This window comes from Herpailurus yagouaroundi, unplaced genomic scaffold, assembly GCF_014898765.1.
Source record: "Herpailurus yagouaroundi ecotype Mexico unplaced genomic scaffold, PumYag 160, whole genome shotgun sequence".
NCBI classification, from domain to species: Eukaryota; Metazoa; Chordata; class Mammalia; order Carnivora; family Felidae; genus Herpailurus; species Herpailurus yagouaroundi.
The window spans coordinates 20916678-20944641 of record NW_024412401.1 but is presented as its reverse complement, the minus strand read 5'-3'; the positions used below and the strand labels follow the sequence as shown (position 1 = coordinate 20944641).

The 27964-nt window shown below is 51.1% G+C and overlaps 5 protein-coding genes across 9 annotated transcripts in view; 3 read left to right on the top strand and 2 right to left on the bottom strand.

Moving 5' to 3' along the window:
• Nucleotides 1-1435: 1435 nt before the first annotated feature.
• RGP1 (RGP1 partner of RAB6A GEF complex) lies at nucleotides 1436-10828 on the bottom strand. 2 transcript variants are annotated; one of them, XM_040481630.1, is made up of 9 exons: nucleotides 10335-10466; nucleotides 9882-10016; nucleotides 9364-9500; nucleotides 8767-8850; nucleotides 8513-8662; nucleotides 8092-8238; nucleotides 7760-7887; nucleotides 7359-7548; nucleotides 1436-6853 (listed from the first exon to the last, which is right to left on the bottom strand). In XM_040481630.1, the coding sequence occupies exons 2-9, from the start codon at nucleotides 9995-9997 to the stop codon at nucleotides 6630-6632; spliced, it is 1176 nt and encodes a 391-aa protein (XP_040337564.1). In that variant the 5' UTR covers nucleotides 9998-10016; nucleotides 10335-10466; the 3' UTR covers nucleotides 1436-6629. The 2 variants fall into 2 exon arrangements, with proteins under 2 accessions (XP_040337564.1, XP_040337563.1); XM_040481629.1 differs by having other exon boundaries at nucleotides 1440-6853; nucleotides 10401-10828.
• MSMP (microseminoprotein, prostate associated) lies at nucleotides 5392-6512 on the top strand. The gene is made up of 3 exons (XM_040481639.1): nucleotides 5392-5550; nucleotides 5777-5885; nucleotides 6222-6512. Exons 1-3 carry the CDS (start codon nucleotides 5421-5423, stop codon nucleotides 6400-6402), a joined length of 420 nt encoding a protein of 139 aa, XP_040337573.1. The 5' UTR covers nucleotides 5392-5420; the 3' UTR covers nucleotides 6403-6512.
• On the top strand, nucleotides 9981-22095 carry GBA2 (glucosylceramidase beta 2). The gene is made up of 18 exons (XM_040481625.1): nucleotides 9981-10042; nucleotides 10826-11410; nucleotides 14762-14853; nucleotides 15156-15271; nucleotides 17369-17587; nucleotides 17862-18101; nucleotides 18332-18434; nucleotides 18596-18749; nucleotides 18837-18962; nucleotides 19161-19333; nucleotides 19551-19655; nucleotides 19867-19974; nucleotides 20077-20228; nucleotides 20354-20460; nucleotides 20608-20750; nucleotides 20829-20944; nucleotides 21044-21235; nucleotides 21513-22095. Exons 1-18 carry the CDS (start codon nucleotides 9996-9998, stop codon nucleotides 21783-21785), a joined length of 3051 nt encoding a protein of 1016 aa, XP_040337559.1. The 5' UTR covers nucleotides 9981-9995; the 3' UTR covers nucleotides 21786-22095.
• CREB3 (cAMP responsive element binding protein 3) lies at nucleotides 21959-27123 on the bottom strand. Its single transcript, XM_040481631.1, has 9 exons — nucleotides 26856-27123; nucleotides 26593-26740; nucleotides 26450-26517; nucleotides 26264-26353; nucleotides 23956-24062; nucleotides 23778-23846; nucleotides 22818-22902; nucleotides 22636-22720; nucleotides 21959-22557 (listed from the first exon to the last, which is right to left on the bottom strand). Exons 1-9 carry the CDS (start codon nucleotides 26946-26948, stop codon nucleotides 22241-22243), a joined length of 1062 nt encoding a protein of 353 aa, XP_040337565.1. The 5' UTR covers nucleotides 26949-27123; the 3' UTR covers nucleotides 21959-22240.
• A 182-nt stretch (nucleotides 27124-27305) lies between these two features.
• Nucleotides 27306-27964, top strand: part of TLN1 (talin 1) — a 31883-nt gene continuing 31224 nt past the window's right edge. For 3 of the 4 annotated variants that reach the window (XM_040481623.1, XM_040481621.1, XM_040481618.1), the window contains exon 1: nucleotides 27306-27589. The gene's annotated coding sequence lies outside the window, so the exon portion shown is untranslated. The remainder of the gene's footprint in view (nucleotides 27590-27964) is intronic. The other variant, XM_040481619.1, reaches the window with a different exon arrangement.

The window sequence follows — 27964 nt, the reverse complement described above, 5'->3', positions numbered from 1 at the left end:
GCACAGAGACAAGGTAGAAAACTTCAATATGGGTTATTAATGGAATCTTGATCATAGTTGAAACCACTACTACAACCAGACAATCTTTTCTATTCTCTGCCAGAGAGAGTACCGAGCTGAGTATAGGAATGTTCTTGGACTCTGGCCCCTCTATCCCATCCTCCTGCCATTCACCAAACCCTTGCTTGTCATCTCTCAGAACTCCTGAAACTCAGCCTCCTTCGTGTGATCTCATCTGTATAGGAATGGCTCCACTCATCTTTCTCAACTGAATACAGAATACCAAAGGATGATGTCTGTTAACCTTCTATCCTAGCTATCAACTTACCCACCCTCATCTTCTACCCCAAAATGCACTTACCTTGATTATAACGTAATATCCTGAACATATATTCATACACACATACTGACTCGTTATACTATCTGTGCATTTTAGCATATACACGAGAGAATTCACACGCACGCATGTGGTAACATCTATTGTTGGCAATTGCTGAGGAAACTGGTGCCAGGATTGTGAAATTCACTATTCAGTGCCTAGCACAACATCAAGCTTAAGTGGAGTCACTCAACGGACTTTACAATTGACCACGTCATGCTGCTGGATGCAAAATGTTGGAAGAAGAGGCTGAAGTCGATGTAAATTTGAAAACCTTTTTTCCTTGTAGGAAAAAGAGTGGAAACATAAGCGTTTTCTGCTGTACCTAGAGGAAGAATGCTTAATCACAACGGGAAGGTTGAAGCGTTGGTTAAAGCAAGCATAACAGGGTTTACAAACAGCCCCAAATCAGAAAAAGGTGAGAGAAGAGGAAGGAAGACAGATCATGCAGAATAAATAATACATAAAATCCAATCTTTTAAAAATCTAAGGTCTTACCAAACAGAAAGGAGGAAAAAGAGAAGATTTCAACAAGAGAGTGTTAAAGATGGAAAAGAGCCAGAAAGGGCTGTAGGTTTAAAAAAAAAAAAAAAAATCAATGAAGAAGTAGTGGTGTACATTGGCAAAGAGAAGTGTAGAATTGAAGGAAGGGAGAGAATTTATGGTAGAGGAAGTTGGTGTGAAGTTTTCCTCTAAAGATGCCCCGCAGAGCAAAGAAGGAATGAAGGCAAAAGCCACTGGGAATAAGGTAGGGCTGGGACTGAAACAGCACAGGAGAAAGCAGCAGGGCCCAATATAGTAAATCATTTTCTTTTTTTTAAATTAACTGACCCAGATTTTCTTGTTAGGGGCCAAAGGCAACTGCAGGATTTAAAGATCTTTAAAATAAATTATTAAAATCCTAATTCTTGGAATTGCCTCAGCCCAAGATAAAATAAATATAAAGATCATGATATGATAGAATGAGCGTCAGTTTCTGAGACAAATACCATCATAGAGTTGATTTTAGAAATCACACTAATAAGTACTGTTATATAAATACTATTGTGAATAAAGCAGATTTAGCTTTCTCTCTCTTTTTATCAGCCACAGGCTAAACACAGAAACCGCACAGTTACATACATGTGCACAGAAGATAATAATATAATACATTTGTAAAGCTGGGTTATTTGTATACTGTAGCCCAGTGCCCACTCCAAGAAATGTTTTACTTGGTTTGGGTTATAGGGCAGTTTAAATGGCTGCACAGAAGAAAGTTAAGGTTAAAAATAAAGACCATAAGACGAAGGAGGGGAAAACTAGAAGGATTGTGCTGATACAAAACTGAGGCACTAGAAACAGAATTCACTCAGGTCACTGCGAGAAAAAGGGACACAAAAGCACGATAATGCCATGTAACTAATCTTGATAGCCTCAACTTTGGGTTTTAAATCAAATATTGAATCAGATTTTTCAACTTTACTAGTTTTAAAAACCCAACACTTAATCGTTTGATAAATGCAGTTACACAGTGTTAAATGACTATAAAAATTAGCATATCCATGCCTAATTCTTCAGCAAAGACGGAATGGGAGGCAGTAATGTTACACACAGATAACCTTGCCTTTAAGTCAGTCACTACTCTTCTTGCTCAGAGGCCGTCATTGCCACCTGCAAGGCCAAATCCAAATTCCTCACCCCAGCATTCAAAGCCTTTAATGACTTGGCTACAGGGTACCTACCTAACCTTAAGTCCCACCACCCTCTAAACCTACCTTCCACTCTCCGAGCACACAGGCCTCTGGGCAGACCTTATGTCTGGGGTCTGGCCATTTCCACCTTCCTACCTGATATGAAGTCTCCTTTCATCTACAGGCTCTGGCTCGCCAAGGCCTACACTGGCGCTGTGATCCTCCAGCACTCCAGTCCACCGTGCTCTCACTCCACAGCCCCACACTCCTCCCCTCCCCAGACGGTCTCACCCACTTGCTGTTTTGCCCAGGGCCCCTTTCCCTTCCCACACGAGCTCTGGGGCCTTCTCCCTGCCCCAAGATTCTCCCAAGGGAGGCTCCCTGCCTGCCTCCATTCAGTCACGGGCTCTGTATTCAGTGTCTATTAGGGGTTTCGCGCCTGGGGTGAAACCAGGACCTCGACCCCACAGGACCCTTCCTCCCTTTACTCTCCCCAGCGCTACGGTAACCCTGAAGGGGTTCCCCCCCCCACCACCCTCAGGGGCTCCGGCCACCCAAATCTCCCCTCTGCGGCCGGTCCCTCCTATCCGGCAGCGGGCCGCAGGGGTCGGCGGTGACTCACCGGAGGGCCGGCGGCCGGGGGGCCGGAATGCGCTCACTTCCTCGCCTCGCGCACCTGCCTGCTGGGCACCGCTGGAGCGCCGCCCGGCCGGGCCTCCGGCGGATGTTTTTTCTGTCCCAGCGCGCGCGCGCCAATCACCCCCTACTGGCCGCCCCCCGCCCCCCCCTCCCCCCGCAACTGGCATTCCCAACGGCCGCGGCCCCAGGAATCAGAGTTGGGCCCTAACCACTGACCTCTTCTACACATAAGCATACACACAGCAACCACAAGCGTGGCCTCGGGGCCCAAGCAGCTATAGAGTCGCACACAAGAACGTGCACACCAACAGGAATGCAAGTGGATTCAACCAACACCTCCCCGACACGCCCCCCTCCCCCAAATTCTGTGAGAAGGATCCCGACTCAGCCCCCGGCTTTCTTTCTAGAAAGAAGCCCCCTACTCCTGCCCATATGCCTACCTCATCTTCATTATAGGTGGCCCCCACTTCTGTCCCCATTACCTCACACACACACCAATCCCTACTGGGCCCCCTTTGCCGGCCGGCATCATCACCACCTTCAAGCTTCCTAGCTCCCCAGTCGTGTCTGCCCCCTACTGGGTCGGCTCCAGGTTGCAGGAGCAAAAGGCTTTCTGTGCCCCAGATTTCCAGGGTTATCAGCAGGGCCCCCCTTCCCCAGAAAGGTAGCAGCAGAGCTACTGACCACTGACAAGATTTCTGGGCCCTTGTGCTAGAAAGGACTCCTAATCCACCTGCTCCAGCCAAGAGAGCAGTCCAGGGTCATGTTTCCCACACACCAGCCTACATCAAGGCACCCAGCTTCAACCATGAATTTTCTTTTTTCTCTTGGCACTCCTCTGAAATAGAAAAGGTATCAGACCTGACTAGGGTGAACATGTGGTACATATAGTTGGCATCTCCATCCACTTAAGCCATTACTTGGAAGAGGACAGATAGGGAGTCTGAGGTGGACAGACGAAGTTGTTTCTGAATGAAGAGGAGAGAGGCAGGGTGGCCCTCTAAAAAGGTCAGCCAGAAGTAGTTGTATCTGATCCACTGGGTGGCAGGGAATGAGACTCTTGCAGTAAAATGGACTGGAGACTTAGAAGGAAAAACAGAAGGTCAAAGTGGCCCTCCAGACAGGAAAGGAACAGCTAGAAAAAGGTCTTTGCAGTATGGGAAAGTGAAAGAAAGGTGTCATTAGTACCAAAGAGATGGCTGGCATTAGAGTGGTCAAATAGAAGAACTTGAGAGTTCACATGAGCGGGGATGGGAAGAAATGGATCAAAATCCTAATGAGAAAAGCAGGGGTCCCGATGTTACCTGGAAGGATGAGAAACTGACACCTTCTCCCAGGGCAGAAGTGAGGGTACTGACTGACCTAGGAAAAGTGGGTTTACCCCCAACACTTTTTTCTCAAACCAGAGGTAGTAAGGGTGACATAGAGCACGAATGCACAAAGGGCAGAAGTCTGTGATAGGAGATAGCAGCCCCCCACAGAAGTCCTCAGCTGTGCAGAGCTGCTCAATACCATTCAAACAAAGGAATGTCTCCCCATTTTATCTGAGCTTTAGCACCAACCACAGCAGCTACCATTTCCTGAGGCTCATGTGCCAGGGACAGTGCTAAAAGCATTACACGCATCATCTCATTTAAAGCCTCACAACAACCCTGAGTTAGTATTACTATCCCAATTTAAAGATAAGGAAAAGGGCCTGGAGAGTTGAAGTAGCTTGCCCAAGGTCACACAGCTCTTAAGTGGAATCAGGATCTGAATCCAAGTAGTCTGACTCTATAACCTACAGTCTTAATCACCCATCTTGGGGTTCTCCGGAGCCTGCAGGAAACCCAAAAGAGGACATGGAGGACTCCTCAATTCTCGTTCTTAGAGGAAACAGGGGCACCTCTGTGAAACCGGAGTGACTCATACCAGTAGAGTATTTAGAGATGTCCCTCTTTAAAAGAACTGTCCCCAGATAAGGGAAGATCTTGCATGTGCCGTATGTTTGGGGGTACCGAGCAATGGAAAGCGCATCCCCGGTAGGCTTGTGCAAAAGAGACACCCACCTCCTCATCTCGGAGGAGCACCCACATCTCTAGCATACTTCAGGGAGACTCTGCCCTAGGGTCTGAGAGAAACATTCTCCACTCCAGGTGTCGGTTCGCTCTCCCGGAGCCTCTGGCTGTCGCACCCTACTGCAGCTCCTGGGTTTGGCTGGAGCGCAGGATTAGCCATCCCCAGGAAATGCCTCCCTCCGGTCCAGGCAAGGATCCCAGCACACACACCCCTGGTGTGTATGTGTGTGTTGGGGGTGGGGAGGAATGCTTCCTCCTCTCCAGGTCAGGGAAGAGATGTGGGGACCACCTGGGGGCCCTTATCCCTCCCACCTCCTTGCTGGGGCAGTGCCCAGTCAGTGCCCCTTCCATGGCCACCTCCCTCCCCCTCGCTGTGCCGGGGCATGAATCAGCTCTCACAGCTTGTTAAAGCTAGACCTCTTGTTTTCATGCCCTCACCTCAGGAAACAGAGTTACAGCTTTTCCAGCTCTGCTCAGCAGGGGGCCAGGGTCCTCACTTTATAAACATCCCAAGCCTGTGAGAGCAGAGGGCAAGGAGATGGTGTGAGACAGGAGCCCAGGGGAGAAAGACAGAAACTAAGACTCAAGGAGAAAAACAAAGAAAAGCCAAAGAGACAAGACCAGAGTAGTCTGGAACAGAGGCCAAGAAGGGATCGAGAGGGCTGTGCTGCAGGAATGACCCTAATGATGCTCTGGTCTGGACAGGCGAAGGGAGTCCTGGGAAGCTGGGGGATCATCTGCTTGGTGATATCTCTGCTCCTCCAGCAGCCAGGAGTCCACAGCAAGTGCTACTTTCAAGCTCAAGGTAAAGCTGGGGGAGGTATTTGGAAAGGCCGAGGACAGAGGGAGTTGGGATGAGGGGGGCTTAGAGATGATCCTCTATCAGAAAACCCAGACTCCCTCCAGCTCGGAAACTGGAGAGACTAAATATGGAGGTGATGTGTACTTACTTTCTCCCACTGCAGACCACAAGTGATTTTTGTCTGCCACTACCACTCCCACACACACTAACATCTCCTGTTCTTCCCTAGCCCCCTGCCACTATGAAGGGAAATATTTTAGCCTCGGTGAGTCTTGGCTCCGCAAGGACTGTTTCCATTGTACCTGTCTGCATCCCGTCGGTGTGGGCTGCTGTGACACGTGAGTGACCACAGACTGCCAGGGTATAACCAGACTGTTGTGGTGGGAAAATGAACAGAATAGAGGTATGAGGCTGGATGAACCTGAAGGTACCAACAAGAGTGAGAGAAAGAGAGAAGGCTGCAGGCTACGAAGTGAGGGATGTAGGGGGCGGTCTGGAGGGAAAATATTTCTGCTATGAAACGAAAAAATCCATATATGGCAGGCCAGGGCTGAGTCACAGGGAACAAGAGGGCACTAAAGACATGGGAAGAATGCTGGCAGAGAAGGAAAGTAGGGCAGGGATAAAGGGGGCCTTCACCATGCTGACTCCTTTCCCATGCTTTGCTTCCCCAGGTCTCAGCATCCCATCGACTTCCCCGCGGGGTGTGAGGTACGTCAGGAGGCAGGAACCTGTCAATTCTCCCTGGTGCAAAAATCTGACCCTCGGCTGCCCTGCAAAGGGGGAGGGCCTGACCCCGAATGGGGCTCAGCCAACACCCCTGCCCCTGGGGCCCCTGCTCCCCACTCCAACTAAACTCAACCGATCACCCTTCCGCTAACTGCCCACTGCTGCTGCCACTTCCAAGGAAACCACTAGCAGCTGCCAATTTATTCTGAATAAATAAATTAATGCTACAGCTAAAAGCCTGCCTCTCATTGTCCATGCCACTGGACCCAGGTGGGGAAAATGGGCCCTACTATAGAGTCCAGGTGCTGAGTTCTCAGTATCCTGAAGAAAGATAGCGTCGTGGTGAGTCAGTTTCAGATGGTTATGGTGCTGGTGCTGGGGCCTGGGGCTGCATATGAGGCCAGGGTAGGGCTTGTGGGCAGCACCTTGATTGGAAGGTCCCAGCTGAAGGTGTCTACGGGCACTTGCTCAGGCCCTGTCCAGGTGACAGGCTCAGGCTGTTCCAAGGGAGGTAGGAGCACCAAACCTGGTTCTCGCGATGTTACAAATTCAAAATGCAATCTCCACTTCAGGGACACTGTGGAAAAAAACAGATAAAGGTGGGGAGGCATTAGAAGGCAGGAGTAAAAACCAATGCAGGATATGGTTAGCAAATGGGGGGAAAAAGTGGTATTCAGGAAGAAGAGAAGAAGTCACAGGGCTAGGATCAGGGATTTCTCTAAAGAAATCCAGTGTTAACCAGAAACATGTCAACAGGATAGCAAGGTCAAGCATCTAATAATCTAAGTGTGGAACAGTCAAGACTTGGTAGATTAAAGTAAACACGCTGGGGAATCAGAGATCAGTGCATCATAGGGTCTCAGTGGGTAGGGGCAGTGAAGGACATCTGTAAAGCTCTTAAGAATTTAGAAGTTAGTGCATCTAGGAAACAGACTGAATGTCTGAGAAAGTGTTACATGTCGGAGGCTGGGTGTGGGTATGTCCAGGAGTTTGTTAGGAATCAGGACCCATTACACTCTACCTAAATACAGCATTTTACTCCCCCCCCCCCCTCCCGCCGCCGATGATGGTCTGGGTCTCACCAATGGCTGTGCAGAATCCTGGGGTGGAGCTGAGAGGGATGGGGAGGGAGAAGCTGGTTCTGGTTGTATGTAGGCAGGACTCCTGGTGCCGGGCATGAGTCACATGAGAGACAGAGGGGATACCCCCTGTCCTGCGGCGCCTCTGGTATTCAGGCTGTACACGTTCCTCAGTCTGTAAACTTACTGAAAACTGGGAGCAAGAAGAGAAGTGGTTGCTAGCAGGCACTTGAAAATAAGGACTCTAGGTGAGAGGCTTGAGCCCAATCTCAAGCTATTTTACCAAAAGGACCCTGGGTGACCACACTATTCACTTCTACATACCACCCCTCTTTATGTAGGCCCTTCCTCCTTCCTCCCTAGCCCTCCAGGCCCAGCACCCCAAAATCCCCTTTCCTTCTCACCTGCAAACAAGCTACAGTTCCTTCCCCTAAGTTTAAGGTCCCCACCACATCCTCGCCGAGTCTGTATACAGATTTGAAGATGCCAAATGTCCCAACTTTTCCTCGGCCATCACTGATATTGTATAGATCTGGGAAGAATGGGACACTATGAGCCTGGAGTCCACACTGGGGAGTACCAAGGGCTGGGAGCCAGAGGCCAAGGTGGGGTTTTTCTTTATAATGTGGGATGAGTATCAGTGAATCCTCAAGAAGCATATGGCAATTAGGAAAATCTGTCAGAGACAGTAATAATATGGGGCTATGGGGGAGGGCAATTGTGAAAGGATTCTCACGGAGGCTGCGGCAGGATGTGGCAGCCATGAGACGCTCCCCAGCCAGCTCTGCTAGCCATGAATCCTTCTTCCCACCTTCATCCTCCTCCAAGAATGGACTAGATGGGGCTACAGCCTCATCCTGGGGAAACCGGATATCTTGAAGGCCTACAGAGAGAAGAGATGGAAAGGTAGTGCTAGGAGGGAATAGACAGTAGAGGTTAGGGTTTTAGCCTCCAACCTGTGACGGCTGAAGGTAAGGGGAGTCACATCCCAGGTACACATTTCAACCTAGTCTCCAGAAACTGCCCCCCACCCCCCAACTTGCACCTTTACTAAGACCAGGAAGCTTCCCTCCAGCCCCCCTCGCAGGCCCTCTACAGATCATTTCTGCTTTGGTGAGGTTCTTCCCCAGCCCTTCCCTCCAGGAATCCTTACTTACCTGTCAGCACAAGAACCCTCAGAGGGACCCTGAGTAAAGTGATGGGTGAGTTGACACGCTGGCAGCCAATGGTCAGTTTGTAGACATACTTGACTGACTGACCCCGAAAGGAGGGTGGTCCCTCTATGGGCAGCACTTCACTGTAGGAGTCTGGTTGGGAAGTAGTAGTCAGGCCAGCCAGAGGCAGCCAGAGAAGTCCTCCCTCCAGGAGCCTTAGAAGGCAATCCAGGGGTGGGAAAGAGATAGGCACTCACATGATTTGGACTCTCCAGGATCTAGCCTCAGATCACAGAAAAGGATTTTTGGTGGAGTGGAAAGGATACACTGACCCCTCTCACCTGAAAGAGATAAGAAAGACTGCAATTTAATGACCCACTGTCTAGGGGCGCCTGGGTGGCTCAGTCGGTTAAGCATCGGACTTAGGCTCAGGTCATGATCTCACGGCTAGTGAGTTCGAGCCCCGCGTCGGGCTCTGTGCTGACCGCTCAGAGCCTGGAGCCTGTTTCAGATTCTGTGTCTCCCTCTCTCTCTCTGACCCTCCCCCGTTCATGGTGTGTCTCTCTCTGTCTCAAAAACAAATAAACATTAAAAAAAAAAATTAAAAAAAAAAATGACCCACACTGTCTAGTACTAGGTGAAACTAGCACAGCAAGTGGGGGCAGCCCAAAGTGAGCTACCCTTATTTTCTTGTTGTAAGATACAAACAGTCATATACCCCCAAAACAACAATTACATTCCCCAACATTCCCAATATGACAGAAACTATAAGGACCCACTAGAACAACTTAACAAATTCACTCTCAGGTGACAATGACTCCACCCCCTTCCAAAGGCAAATGCCCATCTTTAACCTCGGTGTGGTAGAAAGACAGTCTGGCTCTCAGGCTGGACGTCTGGCTGACTGGAGTCAGGGGGAGGTAGTGCTACTCGACTCTCACTGGCATGGAACTGGCAGTGGATTTGGGCACTGGCCCAGGCCAAAGCCTCACTATGGGAAGAAGAAAAGAAAGCATCAGAGGGGAGCTCCTGACCTCACAAATGCTCTCCCAAACTCCCCCCCACCCCCCCACACCATCTGAGGAGACCAACATGGTGAAGTGGCTGTCTTAGGGATCGGGGAATCCTGAACCTCAAAGAGAATCCATTAAAAAGAAGTATACTGTGGGTAAAATGGAAATGGGGAAGGGGAGAAGGGAGCGTGGAGGGCTCTGTCAACCACACGTTCAGTTCAACAGCCCTTTCCTACAATGAGAGTGCAATGAGCAAGAAGGTGGTGGTGTGCTACAGGACAATCTGAGCTCTGGCTTAGCACCATAGAAACCAGGCTTCCTCCCAGAAGAACCACCTCCTTCAGTATCTGCATCCCCACCTGGATGCAGAAGTGGCTGTGGGGGGCAGGGGGTTGGTGACTGTCACCACACACTCAAGCGCCTCCCCCGCCAGAAACACAGGACCTCGGCTCAGCTCTGCTACCACTTCAATCATGGCAGCTCCGGAATCAGATCTAAAAGGAAACAAGGGGGGTCAGAGGTCAGTACCATGGCAGGGAGGGGCGTCTGCGGAGAACCTTGGGGCCAGGACAGAGGAGACCAGCGGCCACCAGCACGGTGTCTAAGTGAAGCACCTGGCTTTGGGGTGCGGGAAAGTGGATGGAAGTACGGGTGGCAGCTGACCCAGCAGGGGGAGGACGTCTCTCTGGGTTCCAGACCCCCGCCCCTCTCAGTACCGAGTTAGTCCCCCTACCTCCCGGAACCCCCAAACCAGCCTCCCCAACCTCCCTCCAGGCTCCAGGTCCCAGCCCAACGCCACGACCGCCCGTCACCTCGTGCCCTTAGCCCGGGCACCTCACACGGTCGAATACCCGGTCTCGGCACACCGAGGCCCTCACCTGCCCGCCTTTCCACGACCGGGCCAAGTGCGTGGCGGCGTCCGCGGCAGAGGCGGGACTTCCCTTCAGTCCCCCTTCCCCACCGAGCGCCTTCCGACCGGAAACGCCCGGCTGATCGGACCGGAAGGGGCTCGGGTTGTCCCGCCGCCTTGGGTCACCTTCCCACAGGCTGGCACCCGGGCGCAGGCGCTGTCCCAGAAGCCAACCGGCGGGACCCGGCGCCCTACCCAGGGCGGGGTGGGGCCTGGCGCCACGGCCCGGAGACGGGGCTCAGGCGGCCGCAAGCTCCCAGGCCGGTCCCGGGGGCGGTTCCTTGCGGGCTGGCCCCCGGGGCTCCTCCCCTTTCCGCGGGCTCAGTCGCCCTTTGGCTGGGCAAACTAATCACCGCGGCCCAATGACGACGAGACCCGATCCTTCCCTCCCAGGACCCAGAGAGAAGACCGAGGGGGAGCCCGAGGCGGCTTTATTGCTGTCGCCGCCAACGCCGCTGCAGCAACAGCTCCCAGGCTCCACGGAAACACTAGCTCACCTCGGCTTTCCCCAGCGCCTGGCCCTCCGAGACGACACCTAACAACCACCGCCGCCCGCATCTGGACTTGCCTAGAGAGATACTTTGTACCCAAAGACTTGGGACCCGGGACCATCGAGGCCGTGGGGACCCAGGATCCTGAGAACATGGGAACCGGAGTCCCAGCCTCGGAGCAGACTAGCTGTGCCAAAGGGGATCCACAGGTTTATTGCCCTGATAATGCTGGAGGCACTGAGGCTGGGCAGGTTACAGACTGCGACAGCCCTGAAGACAATCGGCCCCTAAGTGAGCCGGGGTGCAGCAATCCGCAGGACTGTGGGCAACTGATGGCTTCTTATGAAGGCAAAGCTAAGGGCTACCAGGTGCCTCCCTTTGGCTGGCGCATCTGCCTGGCTCATGAGTTTGCAGAGAAGAGGAAACCCTTTAATGCCAACAACATCTCCCTGAGCAACCTGATAAAGCATCTGGGCATGGGCTTGCGGTGAGTAGATCCCATTGCCTAGAGTACTTTAGGTTTCACTTTGTTCCAGCACAAGATTTCCAGCAGAGGTGAGAAAGGGTGAGAAAGCAGGTGGGTGCCTTGTTCCAGTCAGTTGGCCCCTACCCCCAACATATTCTAAGCCTGTGGTTTGGAGCGCCGGTGAGACCGGGTCACATCTCTGCATCCCCCTTCCTCCCAGAAACTTGTCTTTCTAGTAGGAAAGAGCAGGAACATCTTGGGCCTGCAGTCATCCTTTCCCATTTAGGCTCCATCTCACTCCTTTTCCAAAGACTTCCCTTTGGCATTTGCTATACTTTGTAGCAAGGCGGGAAAGGATAGTCTGTCTACTATGGTACAGACACAATGTTGTTTTATTCCTTATTCCAAAGGGGCGAGTTCTCAACCTGATTCCCCTGAGTAACTGGGGTGTTCCGTCTGCCTCATTTAAAAGGCACACCACATTACAGTCCCAACACCCATTGGTTTCTTTCAAGCTTTAGCTCTAGGGAGTGGGTGACAGCCTGCCCGCTCTCACCCTAAGGACAGGGGTGTGCTGTTCACTTTATTCTGAGATAGACAATCCCTGATACAAAAAGCAGAGATCTCTGGCCAGAGAGGCACTGCCATAAGTGTCCCTAGAGCTCTAAGTAATATAGTCTTCCAAGGCCTGCTCTGGTACCCCTTCCCCCAAGGGTTGCAGACACCCCACGAGCTTATCCTGAGCTGTAGAACTCCTTTAGATCCTTACAGATCCCCACTGAGTTCTGAAGCTAGTGATGAGAAGCCAAGACCTATTAACAGGAACAGGTGGATATGAGGACAGAAAGCATCACCCTTAGGTCATTCTGAGTCAATCCACAAAGTAAACACAGCTGGGGATGGCGGAATAAAGGTTAGAAAACCCAGCTCTAACAGCCTCTAAAGTAGGGGACCCTTCCCTTTCAGTCAGTGCTGTAGGGCTGGGTTGGGAGCACATTTACCTTACCCCAGCCCAGCCCTAAGCAGTGGGAAGGGCCTGACGCTGCCTGGGTATCTGGCTCCTCTGCTAGTTCCTGTGGGTGGCCTGTACTAAAGAACAATCATCCCTCCAGGTTACTTCAGAAACTGACTCAGCCCAACTCTGACCCCCAGAGCTCTGGGTCAAAATAAGATCTGAGGGCTAGAGTACTGAGAGAAGCACAATGGGATGCATGTGGTAGGACACTGAGATCAAGAACGGGTAGGCCTCCTAGCCCCTCAGCCCCTAAGTGTGAGCTGAGTCAGAGGCCTGAAGCTGTGTTCAGCCCCCTGAACCTTGGCTCCACATGCCAGGATAGGGTGGAGATCATTGTCATGGGGCTTTTGGAATGGGATGAGGTCCTGCACTGAGGAGAAAGCAGGGGTGAAACAAGGAACAATTAATTGTGAATGATAATTCTTAAATTGGGGCTGAAATAAGGGAGAAGGCCAAATGGGTCAGGAATGGCCAGCTGCTAAATTAGGGGAATGAGAGATGAACCCTAAGAGGAGACCAAACTGGAGGTTTGCTGATCAGGAGTTGCAGCAAGCCAGAGTTCTCTTGGCCTCATTGTGGTGACTCAGTTTTGATTGCTCTCCCTTCCAGCCTGAGTCCATTCATTCAATACATGTTTACTGAGTGCTTGTTCTACACCAGATACTCTTTTGTTAGGCTTACCTTCAGATCTTGCATTTCTCCCTCACTGCCCTAATCCCTGCTGTAACCTCCGCCCCCTTCTCCATTCCTTTATGGCCTCTAGTTTCAAAGTCCAGTTCCCTCTAAGCTGGCAAAGAGGACCTTCTGCTTTCCCATCATCTCATCCTTTGTCTTCCTCTTTCCCCCCCCCTTCCCCCTTCTCCCAGAATGTACCCTCCGTATTCTCTAATCACATTTCTCCTCCCCTTGCTCCTCTTCATGTTCACCTGTGTAGTGCCCCACTGTTTGTACATTCACTGGTAAATTCAGCAAATAATCTACAGACTGCAGACCATGTGCCCTGCCCTGTGCTAAAACTGTGGTAATAATCAGCTAGTCTTTGTCACTATCCCTTTCCCCAAGAAATTTAAAAGTGTGTCAGACTCGTGTGAGAAACACTGAAAGAACAAGACAGCATCTAATTGGGAGTTCAGATAGCGTATGTGCAAGTAACAGTAATACCTGACACAGGTACCCTATGACTTTCCTATTTATAATGTTATTTGCTCTTTCAACCATTCCATGAAATAGGCAGGGCAGGAGGTACCCCATTTTGTAGATGAGGAAACTGAGGCTTAGAGGAGTTGTTTACCCAATTACATAGTTACAAGTGGTGTGCTTTGAACAATAGGTATAAAATGGCTGGCTAGGGAGGAGAATAGAATTGGGAGAGTCTGGTGGGACAAGGGTCGCTTGGTGATGACCCACTCTGAATGGGAATCTGTAGGACTTAAGATTGGAAGAGAGGCTGAAACCAATGTCAGCGCCTTGAATCCCAAACAAAACCATTTGCTTATTGGATACAGAGCTATGACAAGACCAGGAAATCCCCAGGTAGGGATTTTTAGGCTTTACTAGGATACTATGAGAGAGCAAACTCAGAAACCTTACTATTTAAATGCTGAAGTTTTAAAGACGACTTAAAAGGTTATGCCCCAAAATGTAAACACTGGTTGTCTATGGGTGGGATTTTTTCCTCTTCCATCTAGTATACTGTACAAATTTTCATCGTTCACAATCAGGAAGAAAAATAGTCACTTTAAAAAGAAGAAAGTGGGGCACTTTGGTGGCTCAATAGGTTGAGCATCCAACTCTTGGTTTTGGCTCAGGTCATGATCCCAAGGTTGTGGGATCCAGCCCCATGTTGGGCTCTGTGCTGAGTGTGGAGCCTGCTTGGGATTCTCTCTCCCCCTTTCTCTCTGCTCCTCCCCACCCTCTAGAAAAGAAGAAGAAGAAGAAGAAGAAGAAGAAGAAGAAGAAGAAGAAGAAAGTTATCCCAGCAGACTGTTCCCATGGTGGGCGGGGTGGTGTAGTCAGGGAAACAAAACTGGCCCTCTCAGCACCTCAGGCAAAGCTCCTGAACTAAAGCCAAGCAGTGGTAGTGGAGTTACAGGTGAGGCATGGTCAGAAGCTCCTGAGGAGAATAAAGAGGAGAAACAAAGATAGTCCCATGCTGTAAGCTGGGGTGACTGAGAAGAGTAGGGGACCTTGAACTGTAGAGAAGTGAAAAGGAAGAGAGATTTGGAAGTGAAGGGAACGGTCCTTGGCAGCCATGTAACTGGAAGTTACAACTGGGTGACCAGAGAGAGGCAGGGGATTGCAGCCCAGGAGATAACCGCCCACTGCCCCTTCCACTCACACTGCCTCTTGCTCCTCAGGTATTTGCAGTGGTGGTACCGGAAGACCCAGGTGGAGAAGAAAACACCTTTCATTGACCTCATCAATTGTGTACCCCTGAGACAGATCTATGGTGAGTCTACCCCAGCTCTGCTCTGCACAGAGAGGGCCCAGCCTCTGGGTCTACTGCAGAGCTAGGCAAGAGGCGTCCAGTTTTTGCAAGTTGCACAGCCCCTTTCCCTGGGTTTTTTTTTTTTCCTCCAGCTTTACTGAGCTATACTTGACATAAAACACTGTGTAAGTTTAAAGCATACAATGTGTTGATCTGATATCCCCAGGGTTTTTAGAGGAACTCATCTTTATAGTCTAGAAAGTGAGGAATGGGCTTCTTTTCCTTTTCCCATGTCCCACTAACCATCCTGATTCTATCTTTAGGTTGTCCTTTGGGTGGCATCGGGGGAGGCACTATCACTCGAGGTTGGAGAGGCCAGTTCTGTCGTTGGCAGCTCAATCCTGGAATGTACCAGCACCAGACAGTCATTGCTGACCAAGTAAGAACCAGGAGGTGAAGGAGAGTCCAGGACAGTACCCTAGACCAGGAAAAGCCTCTTGGCCAGTGTAGGATGTAGAAATTAGATGTGCACATGATTCAGTCCAATAAGTATTTTCACGATGCTTCCCATGTGCCCACCCTTGTGCTAGGATATACTAGGAATGAGATACTCCCAGAGCACATGTTTCTTAAAAGAGTAAACAGCCCCAGCACCTTCATGCCCTCTATTTCTCTAGTAAATGGCTCCTACCTACTTTGCTGCCCCAACTCCACTAGCTCAGCCAGTCCCCAGCCAGGGGAAGCAGGGAATTTCCAGATCCCTTAACCTGGTTAAAAGAACATTCAGTAGTACCAGAAGGGAAAACAAACCCAAAAGTTTATAAATGCACGGGGAAAAAAGATGTGTAGGGTACCTACTCTTCACCCTGATTGGCTAGCCTTCAGCTAGAGGTCAGCTCCTCTGCTGGTGATCACTCCTCTGGTGGTCTCCCTGGCTGAGGGCCTGGGAAGTCCCTCCTGTCTCAGGCATAGATCTCCTTTTTTCCCTTTTCTGAAGCTTCATTTCTTTTCCCTCTGTTCCTTCATCACATCTGGACCTTCAGTTGCCAGAGGCATCTAGTCTACCTTTCATCATCTCTCTCCAGCAACCTTATATGTGCAGTTGTCCACCACATTCCCATTTCCTGTCTGAGGGATGCTTCCAGCTTTCAGCTCATCTTCAAAGAAAAAATGACTAGCAGACCTTGAGTCCAATTAATGGCAATGCCCTTCCTAGTTCAGGTTTACCAACCCTACCCAATGCCCCAAGCTTCCTCTCTGGCTCATCCATTAGGTATCCTGAGGGGAAGTGCCTTCCAGAATTGTGACTCGAGTTAAAGTAATTATTGCATGCTTAACATGTACTAGAGATTGTGCTATGCATTTTGTGTGATATTTAATATTTAAAGACAGTCCTACAAGGTAAGAACCATTATTACACCCATTTTATAGATAAGGAAACTGAGATCCAAAGAGATTTAGTAACATGCCCAAGGTCACATGGTTGGTAAATGGAAGCTCTGGGATCCAGAACCAGCTCTCGCTGTGGTTCAAAGCCCATAGTCTTAGCCACTTCCAACAACATAAATTATTGTACACATACATTAAAATTTGTCAGGCATACTTTGAAGCAAGGGAAGAAAGATTAACCCCTTATGGCCCATATACTCCAAAAGCTTAAATTTTTTTAGGGCAATAGGACTTTGAGAAAATGGAGACTGTGAGACCACCTAAGAACCAAAATAAGAGGGATAGATAGTACTCTGAGAAAAAAGGGACGTTGCTCTAGACTTTCCTCATGCTCTCCCTACACGTGCCAACTCTGCCTGTCTCTGATGTGGAGTCATAATTGGAGAGGGGGACCTTAGTGACCTGGAGAGGGCCCTGCCTTCAAAGAACCCACAGAGTAGTCAGGGAGTCAGAATGTAAACAAAACCATTATAACATGCTAAACTAGAGGGGTAGGGGGACACACAGGAGAATGACTCACTGCTTGCGGAGAGGAGATGGCATTTGACCTAGGCCTTGAAGGATGAGAGGTTTCACCAGATGGAGAATGAGCAGGAGCAAAGGCATGGAGGAGGAAATGTAGTTAGTGTGTTCAAGAAACAGTGAGTATTCAATATGACCAGAATATAAGTGCTTGAACAGTAATGAGTCTGATAGGCAGGGAGAGGCCAGATCAAGAAGGGCCCTCAAAGCCAGGAAGAAGAATTTAGACTTTAGCCTGAGGGCCATGGGGAGTCACTGAAATATAAGCACAGACTACCATGTCTTGATTTGCCTGTAAGAAAGATCCTCTGATACCAGATGGCAAGAGGCAGAGCATAAAAGCAGAAATGGTGAGGGTGCTATGACCACCATAGTAAGAAGGGAGAGGAAGCCTGGGAGAAGAGAGGAGGCAGGACTTGGTGGTGACTCACCACTGGGGGAGAGGTCTGGGGGATGAGTGAGGCTGTGGTGCAATGATAACCACTGCAGGCTCTGAAAGGGGACGGGAGACTAGTTTGAGGTGCCTGTGGTTACCCCATCCAGCCTATCTGCCTTCTTGGTTTAGTTCACAGTGTGCTTGCGTCGGGAAGGGACGACTGTGTACCAGCAAGTCCTGTCTGTGGAGCGCCCAAGTGTCCTACGCAGCTGGAACTGGGGCCTGTGTGGGTACTTTGCATTCTACCACGCCCTCTATCCCCGAGCCTGGACTGTCTATCAGCTTCCTGGCCAGAATGTCACCCTTACCTGTCGCCAGATCACACCCATCTTGCCCCATGACTACCAGGTGAGGCTCCCACTATGTTTCCTCCATTGCCCTCCCTTCCCTGAGATCTGTCTCTGCTGGAAATTCCATGATCTGTGAAAGACATCATGCCGGTTTTCCAGGATCTCCGCTCAGTTGGTAAGACAGCCTGCTGGAAATCTGGGGAGATGCAAGTGGAAACAAAAGAGAGTCTACTGGGGGCAGGGAGTAATATTTGAGCCAGGTCCTTGGTACGGAGGAGTGGGGCCAGGAGGCGCTACACTGGGACCATCTGAGTCTGATCTTTTGCTCCCAGGACAGCAGCCTGCCTGTAGGAGTCTTTGTGTGGGATGTGGAAAATGAAGGGGATGAAGCCCTGGACGTGTCCATCATGTTCTCCATGCGGAATGGACTGGGGGGTGGAGATGATGCCCCAGGGGGATTGTGGAATGAGCCCTTCTATCTGGAGCATGATGGGGAGACTGTACAGGGGCTGCTGCTGCATCATCCAACCCTTCCAAACCCCTACACGATGGCTGTGGCTGCACGACTCACGGTATGGAAGAGCCCGCCCTAGACCTTAGTCCGCAAACCCCTACCCTCAGCCTGGCCCCTGAGTCCACCCCATCCCGCCAGGGTCTCTTCATTTCCTCATTTCCTGAATCCCATCCTCACTACAGCCCTTAAACCTCTGGAACTTGGAGGTGGGAATTATAATGGGAACTGGAGAGTTAGTCCAAAGCCAGCATATTTGTGGAGCTTCCCCTGTCTTTGGCCCCCTAACAGGCGGATACCACGGTAACCCACATCACAGCCTTTGACCCTGACAGCACTGGGCAGCAGGTGTGGCAAGACCTACTTCAAGATGGACAGCTGGACTCCCCTGCTGGTGACGGGGGGGGGTTTGATAGGGAGGTGGTGGGAAGAGAGGTTGTCCCTGTCTTGGGAGGAGGGGTGAGAGCCCTGGTCATGAATAGGCCTTATTCCCATATCAGGGATCCTTGGGGCTGAAGAGGATGCCTATGCCAATTTCTCTTGTGCTTCCCTCAGGCCGAAGCACCCCCTCACAGAAAGGAGTAGGCATTGCTGGGGCTGTGTGTGTTACGGGCAAGCTGCCACCTCGAGGCCAGTGCCGCCTGGAGTTCTCGCTGGCTTGGGATATGCCCAGAATCATGTTTGGAGCTAAGGGCCAGGTCTACTACAGGTGAAGGGATCAAAAGAATTCAGGGATCCAAGGTGCTGGAGCTCTGACCTGGAGCCCGAGTTCTCATTCCTTCCCTTTCCATCCCAGACGGTACACAAGGTTCTTTGGCCGCGATGGTAATGCAGCTCCCACCCTTAGCCACTATGCATTGTGCCGATACACAGACTGGGAAGAGAAGATCTCAGCTTGGCAGAGCCCGGTATTGGACGACAGGTGTGAATGGGGCCTCTCTTACCCTTCTCCTGGGCACTCACACTCCAAATGGGACTCCTTGGTTCAATCTCCACCCACCACAGTCAGCAGAGTTGGGCAGGGATTCACTTGGTGCCCCCCACTCTGCAGAACTCCAAAATCCTTCCCTTCCTTGGAGGTCCACGTTCATTAGAGCATTCCCTCCTCCTGACTCCCCAGATCCTTGCCTGCCTGGTACAAATCTGCGCTGTTCAACGAACTATACTTCCTGGCTGATGGAGGCACAGTATGGCTGGAGGTTCCTGAAGACTCCTTACCAGAGGAGCTGGTGGGAAGCATGTGTCAGCTCCGCCCCATCCTCCAGGAGTATGGTCGATTTGGCTACCTTGAAGGTACAGGCTGGTGGTGGACTGCAGTACAGCAGGCCGAATCCATGGGGCCAGTTAGTGCCCTGCCAGAAGGCAGGATGGGGATTGGTTGGAATGAGGGGGTGAAGTGGCGGGTGTGGAGTATGACAGTGCCCCATCCCCAGCTCAAGAACAAGCTAGGGAGGGGACTTGGAGGGGAAGCAGGAATTCTGGAGACAGTGTGTCTCCCTCCTTCCTCCAGGCCAGGAATATCGCATGTACAACACATATGATGTCCACTTTTATGCTTCGTTCGCCCTCGTCATGCTCTGGCCCAAACTCGAGCTCAGCCTGCAGTATGACATGGGTATGGGTCCCTTTTGTTCCCTTTCTGCCCTTTTAGCCCCCCACACCCACGAATCTTTTTGGTCCCTGAGATTGTCTCCTTCCTCCTCTCTACCCAACATGTCCGCATCCTGCTTACTGGTTCCCCCTCTAGGGTCACAAACAGTTCTGTGCCCCACCTCAAGTCTGCCCATTCACTACCCCCGCCCCCAATTGTATGTCTGTTCCGCCAGCTCTGGCCACGCTCAGGGAGGACCTGACACGGCGACAATACCTGATGAGTGGGGTAATGGCACCTGTGAAAAGGAGGAACGTCATCCCCCATGATATTGGGGACCCAGGTAAAAATTCCTCCAGCCCAGAGTTTGCTTCCCTCCCTCAACTTTTGTACCCTCTACCCAACCCACCAATGCAAATCAGTCAGGTTTCCTCCCCTCCCACAGATGACGAGCCATGGCTCCGGGTCAATGCATATGTGGTCCACGATACCGCTGACTGGAAGGACCTAAACCTGAAGTTTGTGCTGCAGGTTTACCGAGACTATTACCTGACGGGTGACCAGGGCTTCCTGAGAGACATGTGGCCTGTATGTCTGGTAAGACATGCATGGGCAGTGGCCAGTGTGCCCAGGGCATGACTGGTGTTTGGGGAGAACCCAGCTGGCTATTGTGTCGCTCCTTAGTATCCATCTAGGTCTTCAGTATCTTGGTCCCTCTCTAGGCCGTGATGGAGTCTGAAATGAAGTTTGACAAGGACCAAGATGGACTCATTGAGAATGGAGGCTATGCAGACCAGACCTATGATGGATGGGTCACCACAGGCCCCAGGTTGGAGAGTAGGGACTTCTAGGGTACCTGAGGTGGGGAACTGGGCACCAAAGAATTGTGGGCTCAAGGAAGAATGACTCATTGCTTGTTATGCATGGGAGTGGCTGGAGCTGCCAGTCTGACCTCCAAATCCGTGTCCCTGATCAGTGCTTACTGTGGAGGACTGTGGCTGGCAGCTGTGGCTGTGATGGTTCAGATGGCTGTCCTATGTGGGGCACAGGATGTCCAGGATAAGTTTTCTTCCATCCTTAGACGAGGTCAAGAAGCCTATGAGAGACTACTATGGAATGGTGAGTTGGATGAGCCTAAGGAGACCTAAGGCAGCTATGGGGACACAAGGAGCCTTATTTTGTCTTCCTGTACTCCAGGCCGCTATTACAACTATGATTGCAGCCCTCCACCTCAGTCCTGTAGCATCATGTCTGACCAGTGTGCTGGCCAGTGGTTCCTGAGGGCCAGTGGTCTAGGAGAAGGAGACACTGAGGTGAGAAAGACTCGGAAGAGGAGCCAGAGAGGAAGTTGGTTTTTTTCTGGAGGTGGGAAGCAAATTTAAGGAAACGTGTCTCTGCCTTTACCCCTCTAGGTATTTCCTACCCCTCACGTGGTCTGTGCTCTCCAAACCATCTTCGAGTTCAATGTCCGGGCCTTTGCAGGAGGAGCCATGGGGGCTGTGAATGGGATGCAGCCCCATGGTGTTCCTGACAGATCCAGTGTCCAGTCTGATGAAGTCTGGGTGGGTGTGGTCTATGGGTTGGCAGCCACCATGATCCAGGAGGTAATATACTCCCTTTCCATCTCTCTACCATCTGTACCTTGGGCTGGCAAACTTGATCAGCCATCAGACCTCTGTAGGGCCTGACCCATCTGGAAGACCTCTCCCTTTTCCCTGGCATGCCTTCCATTTCCTGCCTCAGTCTTCTGCCTACGGATCACGTTTGTTTCTACCACAAGCTGAGAACTCCCTGAGGGGAGAGACCCTACTGTCTCCATCTGTCCAGCTTAAGTGGCTACCAGGGATTGCCGAGTAATGTGACTGACATCTCTTCCTACAGGGCCTGACTTGGGAAGGTTTCCAGACAGCTGAAGGCTGCTACCGAACTGTGTGGGAGCGCCTGGGCCTGGCCTTCCAGACCCCTGAAGCATACTGCCAGCAGCGGGTATTCCGCTCACTGGCCTACATGCGGCCACTGAGTATCTGGGCCATGCAGCTGGCCCTGCAGCAGCAGCAGCATAAAAAGGCCTCCAGGCTGATAGCCGAACAGGGCACAGGACTAAGCACAGGGCCTAAACTTGGACCAAAGGAAGCCATGGCAAACCCAAAGTGAGCTCTCTGAACTGTCGGAGAGAGGCTCTAACAGCCCAGCCTCCAGCCTGGCCTTTCCTCTTCACCCCTCACCCCACCAATCTCCTGCAGCCCTGAGCCACCAAGACAATCATGCCCCTACCCTTCTCCCTACCCAATCGCGCCAGTAAAGAGGGGTTGAGGGTGACACAGGAGTCAGAATCACTTATTTATTTCTTCCCTCACCCAATCCCCTCACTGCATGAAATGATTGAGGAGGTTAGTTGACTCCCCCAGGCCCATTCATGGGGTGGCAGACATACATGGGTACAAATAAAAGACCCAGAAAGCCAGTGACGTGTGATGTGTTTGAACTCCCAGGCTTCCTGACAGGACACGGGGGCTCAGGCTAGCCCTCTCCCATTCCTTTCATTTGGACACAGACTAGGAACTCTGGGCTCTGGCTTAGCCCCCCCCCCCCCCCCCATATCCTCACATCTAGCCTGAATATCTGCCCTGTAAGATAACAGATGTGGGGCTGTGAGTAGGGAGCCATCCCCCTTCTCTTGTGAAGTTTGCAGGCAGGGGAAGGACTGGACCTGAGCAGGGGGACTTTGGGGAGGGGACAGGAAGTGGCAATGTCAAGGCAGGCTCGGCACCAGGAGCCTGAGGCATCTGTCTCAGCAGACAGCAAGAGTTGCCGAGAGCCTGGAGCTCCTGGTCTGAGCTGTCCTTTGGTACCTCTGACTGCTGGGCAGGCAGCTCCAGCTGGTGAGGGTCCTCGCTGGAGAGGGCACGAAGCTGGCGGGACAACACTAAGGAAACAAAGACTCTAAAAGGGCAGGCCAGGCTTTCCCCCAGCCCTTCTTTAATGGCATCCTCAAGCCTCTCACCTCCATGCTCAGCTGGCAGGCTCCCCCTTGTGTCAGAGGAGTACATAGCAGGTAGGACGAGGAGACAGAAGGAAAAAAGTAGGACCTGGAGAACAGGAAGAAGAAAATGAAGAAGAGCTCTAGGTTGTACCCCTATGGCTGCTGCCTGAGAAAAGAATCTCTCCTGCCGTCACCATCCTCACCAAGACACAGGTGCTGCTGCTGCTGGTTTTGTTGGATATCTGAATCACCGTGGCCTGGAGTCTCCTCAGCTGGTCCAGAAGGGACCTAGAAGGGGGGCGGGTGGGGGGAGACCATGAGCAGCCCCTGGCTGGGCACCCTGAGATACAATGAAACCCTCCTTGTTAAGTCCACTCCTCTATCTGCACCAAATTGTCCCTTTTGCTTTTTGTCCTATTTTGCAAATGACCTCTTCCTCTCTGTGGACAAAATGCCTGAAATTCCTCATTAAACACCTTTCTGGGGCACCTAGGTGGCTCATTTGGGTGTCCAGCTCTTGGTTTCGGCTCAGGTCATGATGCCAAGGTTGTGGGATCAAGTCCCATGTTAGGCTCCGTACTGAGCATGGAGCCTGCTTAAGATTCTCTCCCTCTGCCCCTCTCCCCCGCTCACACTCTCTCTTAAAAAAAAAAAAAAAAAAACAAAAAACAAAAAAAAAACATTTTGATTTTGGACAAAAGATAAGCCCCTTTCCGTTCTGCCCAGACTTAAACTCCTTTGCAGATACATTCAGTGGTTCTACACTGCCTGATCAGCTATGCACATAATCCTTACCAGGCATTCTATGTTCTCTACCTTCTGGCTCAACTTCCCTATGTTAAGTTCCAGCCAGACTGAACTATGCTGTGTTCTTTCTGTCTAGAATGCTCCCTACCCCCACCCCAGAATCTTACCTACTATCAAATGTGATCTGTCTCACAGGGTCTTTCTTACTCCTTCCTCTCTCTTTTTGGATACTTATCCTTAGTTACTTGTGAATTTGTTCCCTGTTACTATGAGCTGCTTGGAATCATCCACTTAAGGGCAAGCACCAGACCTTGCATGTGGGCGCTGCCCAGTGAGAAATCCAGTGTGGAGCAAGGGAAAGAGTACAACAGCATAAAACGGGAGGAAGAAGGAACTGATGTTAGAGAGTTGCTTACGAATTCTGTTCCTCCAGGAGCTGTACTTTGTTCTGTAGCTCCAGATTCTGGGCTGTATATTTCAAGACTCTGAGGGAATAACAGGATATGAGGACATGGACTGTATCCCCCCATCTTTGAACCCCAACACTTCCAACTACCTCTGTTCCCACCCCTTGGATCCCTCTCCCTTTTGTACCTGCTTTCTAAGCCTCCCATATACAGCCGCTTCTTCCTGCGGCTCTCTTGAGCAGACTTTTTGTTTCTAATCTTCCTCCGCACTCGTGTCAAAATTTGCTCCTCCATCTAAGAGAAGACAAGGAAAAGAGAGCTCATCAGAGGAACATTGGACCAAAGAGTTGGAAGGCAACTAAGTTCAGTCTTTTCAATGCAGGAATCCCTTCTACAGGTTCCCTGGCCAATAGGCACTTGGCTTCTGTCTGAATGCCTCTGAAGACCTAGGGTTAATGCCCTCACAAGCCAGACAATTTTTAACAATTTTATTACTTAAAAAAAAGATCTTTCTTATACTAAGCCAATATCTGTCTCTATAGTTTCTATCAACTGGACTTACCTAGGATCTACCTCCGAGACCAGAGAGAATGAACAGTCTTTAAGTGTTTTAAGGCATTTACTGTTTCTTCAGAGTTAAAAAAAAAATCTGGGCAAAATTTAACTCATCATCTTCCCTCAGGATGGACTGCATCTTCTTAATATATGTCAAACATAGGTTCAAAACTAGACACTAAAATGTGCTCTGGGGGTATAAAGGAGAGCAAGATGGTCACTGCCCTTCTAGAGGCAACACCTCCATTGATAGAGCCTTCAAACCCCACTCACTTTCTTAGTCATCTCAAACTGGTAACTCTTCTTGTACTTTTTTTTAAATTTTTTTTTTTCAACGTTTTTTTTTTATTTATTTTTGGGACAGAGAGAGAGAGAGAGAGAGAGAGAGCATGAACGGGGGAGGGGCAGAGAGAGAGGGAGACACAGAATCAGAAGCAGGCTCCAAGCCATCAGCCCAAAGCCCGACGCGGGGCTCGAACTCACGGACCGCGAGATCGTGACCTGGCTGAAGTCGGACGCTTAACCGACTGCGCCACCCAGGCGCCCCTCTTCTTGTACTTTTAAGAAATTAAAATTCTCAGGGAAGCTGGGTGGCTCCATCACTTAAACATCTAACCTTTGTTTTCAGCTCAGGTCATGATCTCACAGTTTGTGAGTCAGAGCTCCAAAATGGGATCTGCACTGACAGCATGGCGCCTACTTGAGATTTTCTTTCTCCCTTTCTCTCTTCCCCTCCCCCGCAAAAAATAAATTAAAAAAAATTTTTTAAGAAATTAAAACCCAACCTTTCTATCAATGAATGTTGATTTCACAATAGTACTATGGTATTGTGCTTATAAAGTTGACCCTCATCACTTAAAACTTAAAACTTGGGATTTTACAATTATTCTCACTATACTACTTCATCCAGCCTTGAGGAATTCTTGATGAATTCTAAAACTTAATTCTGCCATTCAGCTATCAGTGGGTTACCCTGAAGCCAGTGAAATCTAAGTGTCAGGGCCCCTTGCTTGTACAGTCCTTTCCAGGTCCCTATACTAATGTTGCACTGATGGTTTTGAATTTTTCTCTGTTAAAGAGAACACCAAGGGGCAGCTGGGTGGCTCCCTCAGTTAAGCATCTGATTTAGGCTCAGGTCACGATCTCATGGTTTAGGAGTTAGAGCCCCATGTCGGGCTCTCTGCTGTCAGCACAGAGCCTGCTTCAGATCCTCTGTCACCCCCTTTCTCTGCCCCTCCCCTGCTGGTTTTTTCTCTCTCAAAATAAATAAACTTAAAAAAAAGGGGGGGGGGGCGCCTGGGTGGCTCAGTTGGTTAAATGGCGCAGGTCATGATCTTGTGGGCTCTATGCTCTTGTGGGCTCTGGCTCCGCTGGGAGCCAGAAGCCTGCTTGGGATTCTGCGTCTCCCTCTCTCTCTCTGCCCCTCCCCCACACACTCAAGCAAGCAAGCACGCACGCGCGCGCTCTCTCTCTCTCAAAAATAAACTTTGAAAAACTTTAATAAAAAGAGGGGCACCTGGGTGGCTCAGTCAGTTGGATGTCTGACTTCAAGGTCATGATCTCGCGGTTCATGAGTTCAAGCCCCACATCGCGTTCTGTGCTGACAGCTCAGAGCCTGGAGCCTGCTTCAGATTCTGTGTCTCCCTCTCTCTCTGCCCCTCCCCTGCTCATACCCTGTCTCTCTCTCAAAAAGATAAACGTTAAAAAAATATTTTAACTTAAAAAATTTTTAAAAAGAACACCAAAATTTGTGAAAGCCTCACAAAACCAGGATGTGGCTCTGCATCCACCATATTAACTACAGGCTCCAGCTTCCTATTAGCAACAAATTTGCTAAATTTTCTAATCTCAGTCCTTCCTGATATAAAATTAACAGAACCAGCCTACTTGGGACTCACAACCCCCACCTCCAGCCTTCACTCCACCAATGGGAGTCTTACCTTAGTAAGAGGAAGTGTCCCAGGCAGAGTAAGCCCCTCCTTCTCCAACAGCCTCTTCTCCTCATCTGTCAGTATCAGCCTAGCAATCCCCTGGGGTTACCAGGAGGTGGGTAGCAGAGTTGCAAGGGGGTGTCAGAAAGGAATGTGCAATGTGGGCATAATCCCGCGGTAAATCAAGTCAAGTACCTGTTCCGCCGGCTCCTCCACATGGAGTGGAGTCGTCTGGGCTCCCTCTTTTCCATACTTCCCACCATCTGCAAAAGGGAAAAATAAAAAGCCAGGCCTACGAATCCTCCCCTCCCCCTAAACTTCATTTATTTCAGACTCACCTACATCTATAGAGACATGTTGCTGTGGGAGAGAGTAGGTGTGATCATGGTGGACAAGACAGGAATCAGAGGAGCTGAAAACGTTCAACGACGTTGGGGGACTCAGCAGGGAGATCAGGAAATCCTCTACCTCCCATTCATTCAGTGCCTGCACAGGGTTCAAAGGAACAAGCCTTGACCTATCACTACCTCCTGCCTCATTGACGTCCTCCCCCCAACCTCCCGCCCGCCCCGCGCCAACCCGACTCACAGCTCCCACCCACCTCGGAAAGTGGCTGCTCTGCCCCCAAATCTCCGCTTTCTTCTAGCAGGAAGTCCAGCAGCTCCTGGTCACCCAAGTCCAATGCCAGCTCCATACCGGATATCTACGGGAAGGATGGACAAAAACACAAAAGCTCACCCCTCCACCTGTCCACAACTCCGGACCCGTCGCTGTCACACCACACCAGCCCCCAAGACTCGATTCTCCGCAACTTCCAACACAACGGAAGTGACGTGACTAGCCCCGAGGCATTCGGGATTTGGAGTTTCCTTTGACGCGGAAATGGCATAGAAGCTGCGCACCACGTCCCGGGAGCTATGCAAATAGAGGGGACGTCCCTGCTGCCTACTCACCCCCTCAGGGCGGGCATTCTGGGGAACCGGCTCCGCCCTGACCCCCGGCCGAAAAAAGGAAGGGTTAGAGACTAAAAGGGAACTCGGGCGCAGTCGGACGTTTTCCCCGGATTGCGCCGCACCCTTGCTTCCTGCCGGGGAGGGGCAGGAAGCCCCTCTCTTCGCCGGCTCCCGAGCATCGAGAGCTGGGGCCAGAGCAGCTTCCTGCAGTCCCCGCAACCATAGAGCGCTGGCCCAGGGCGCCGCCCGCGGGTGGGGGACGTTTCGGGGACGGAAGTGGCCGCGAGAGTGTCGAAGGGAGGGCGAGGCCGGAGCCCGATTGCCACCTGGAGAACGAGCGGGTTAGCGGGCCGGCGGGCGGGGCACAAGCCGGGCAGCGCAGGTAGGCCGGACCGGGCCGAGCCCGAGTCTCAGGGTGGGGTCGCGAGGCCAGGCCCGGGAAGCGAGCGGGCGGGAGGGCGGGCGGGGCCCTTGACTTCTCCTGCGTCTCCTGTTTCGGGTACTGTTGGAGTGGTCATCGTCCAGTGTATCTCGGCCTGGGATCGGAGTTAAGTAGGCCGTTAAGGGTGCCAGGCCCTTCCTGGGATCAGTCCTCTGTCTGGGAAAAGTTTTGGGGAGGGTGACGAGTGGGGTGGCAGTGAGGCGCAGGGCGGGGATCGGCTTTGAGGTTAGCTGATAGCGGGTATAGGGGTAGGGAGCTTCTGGTGAGTTTGGGATTAGGTGGAGTTGGGTTTAGGAATCAAGGTTGGCTTTAGGA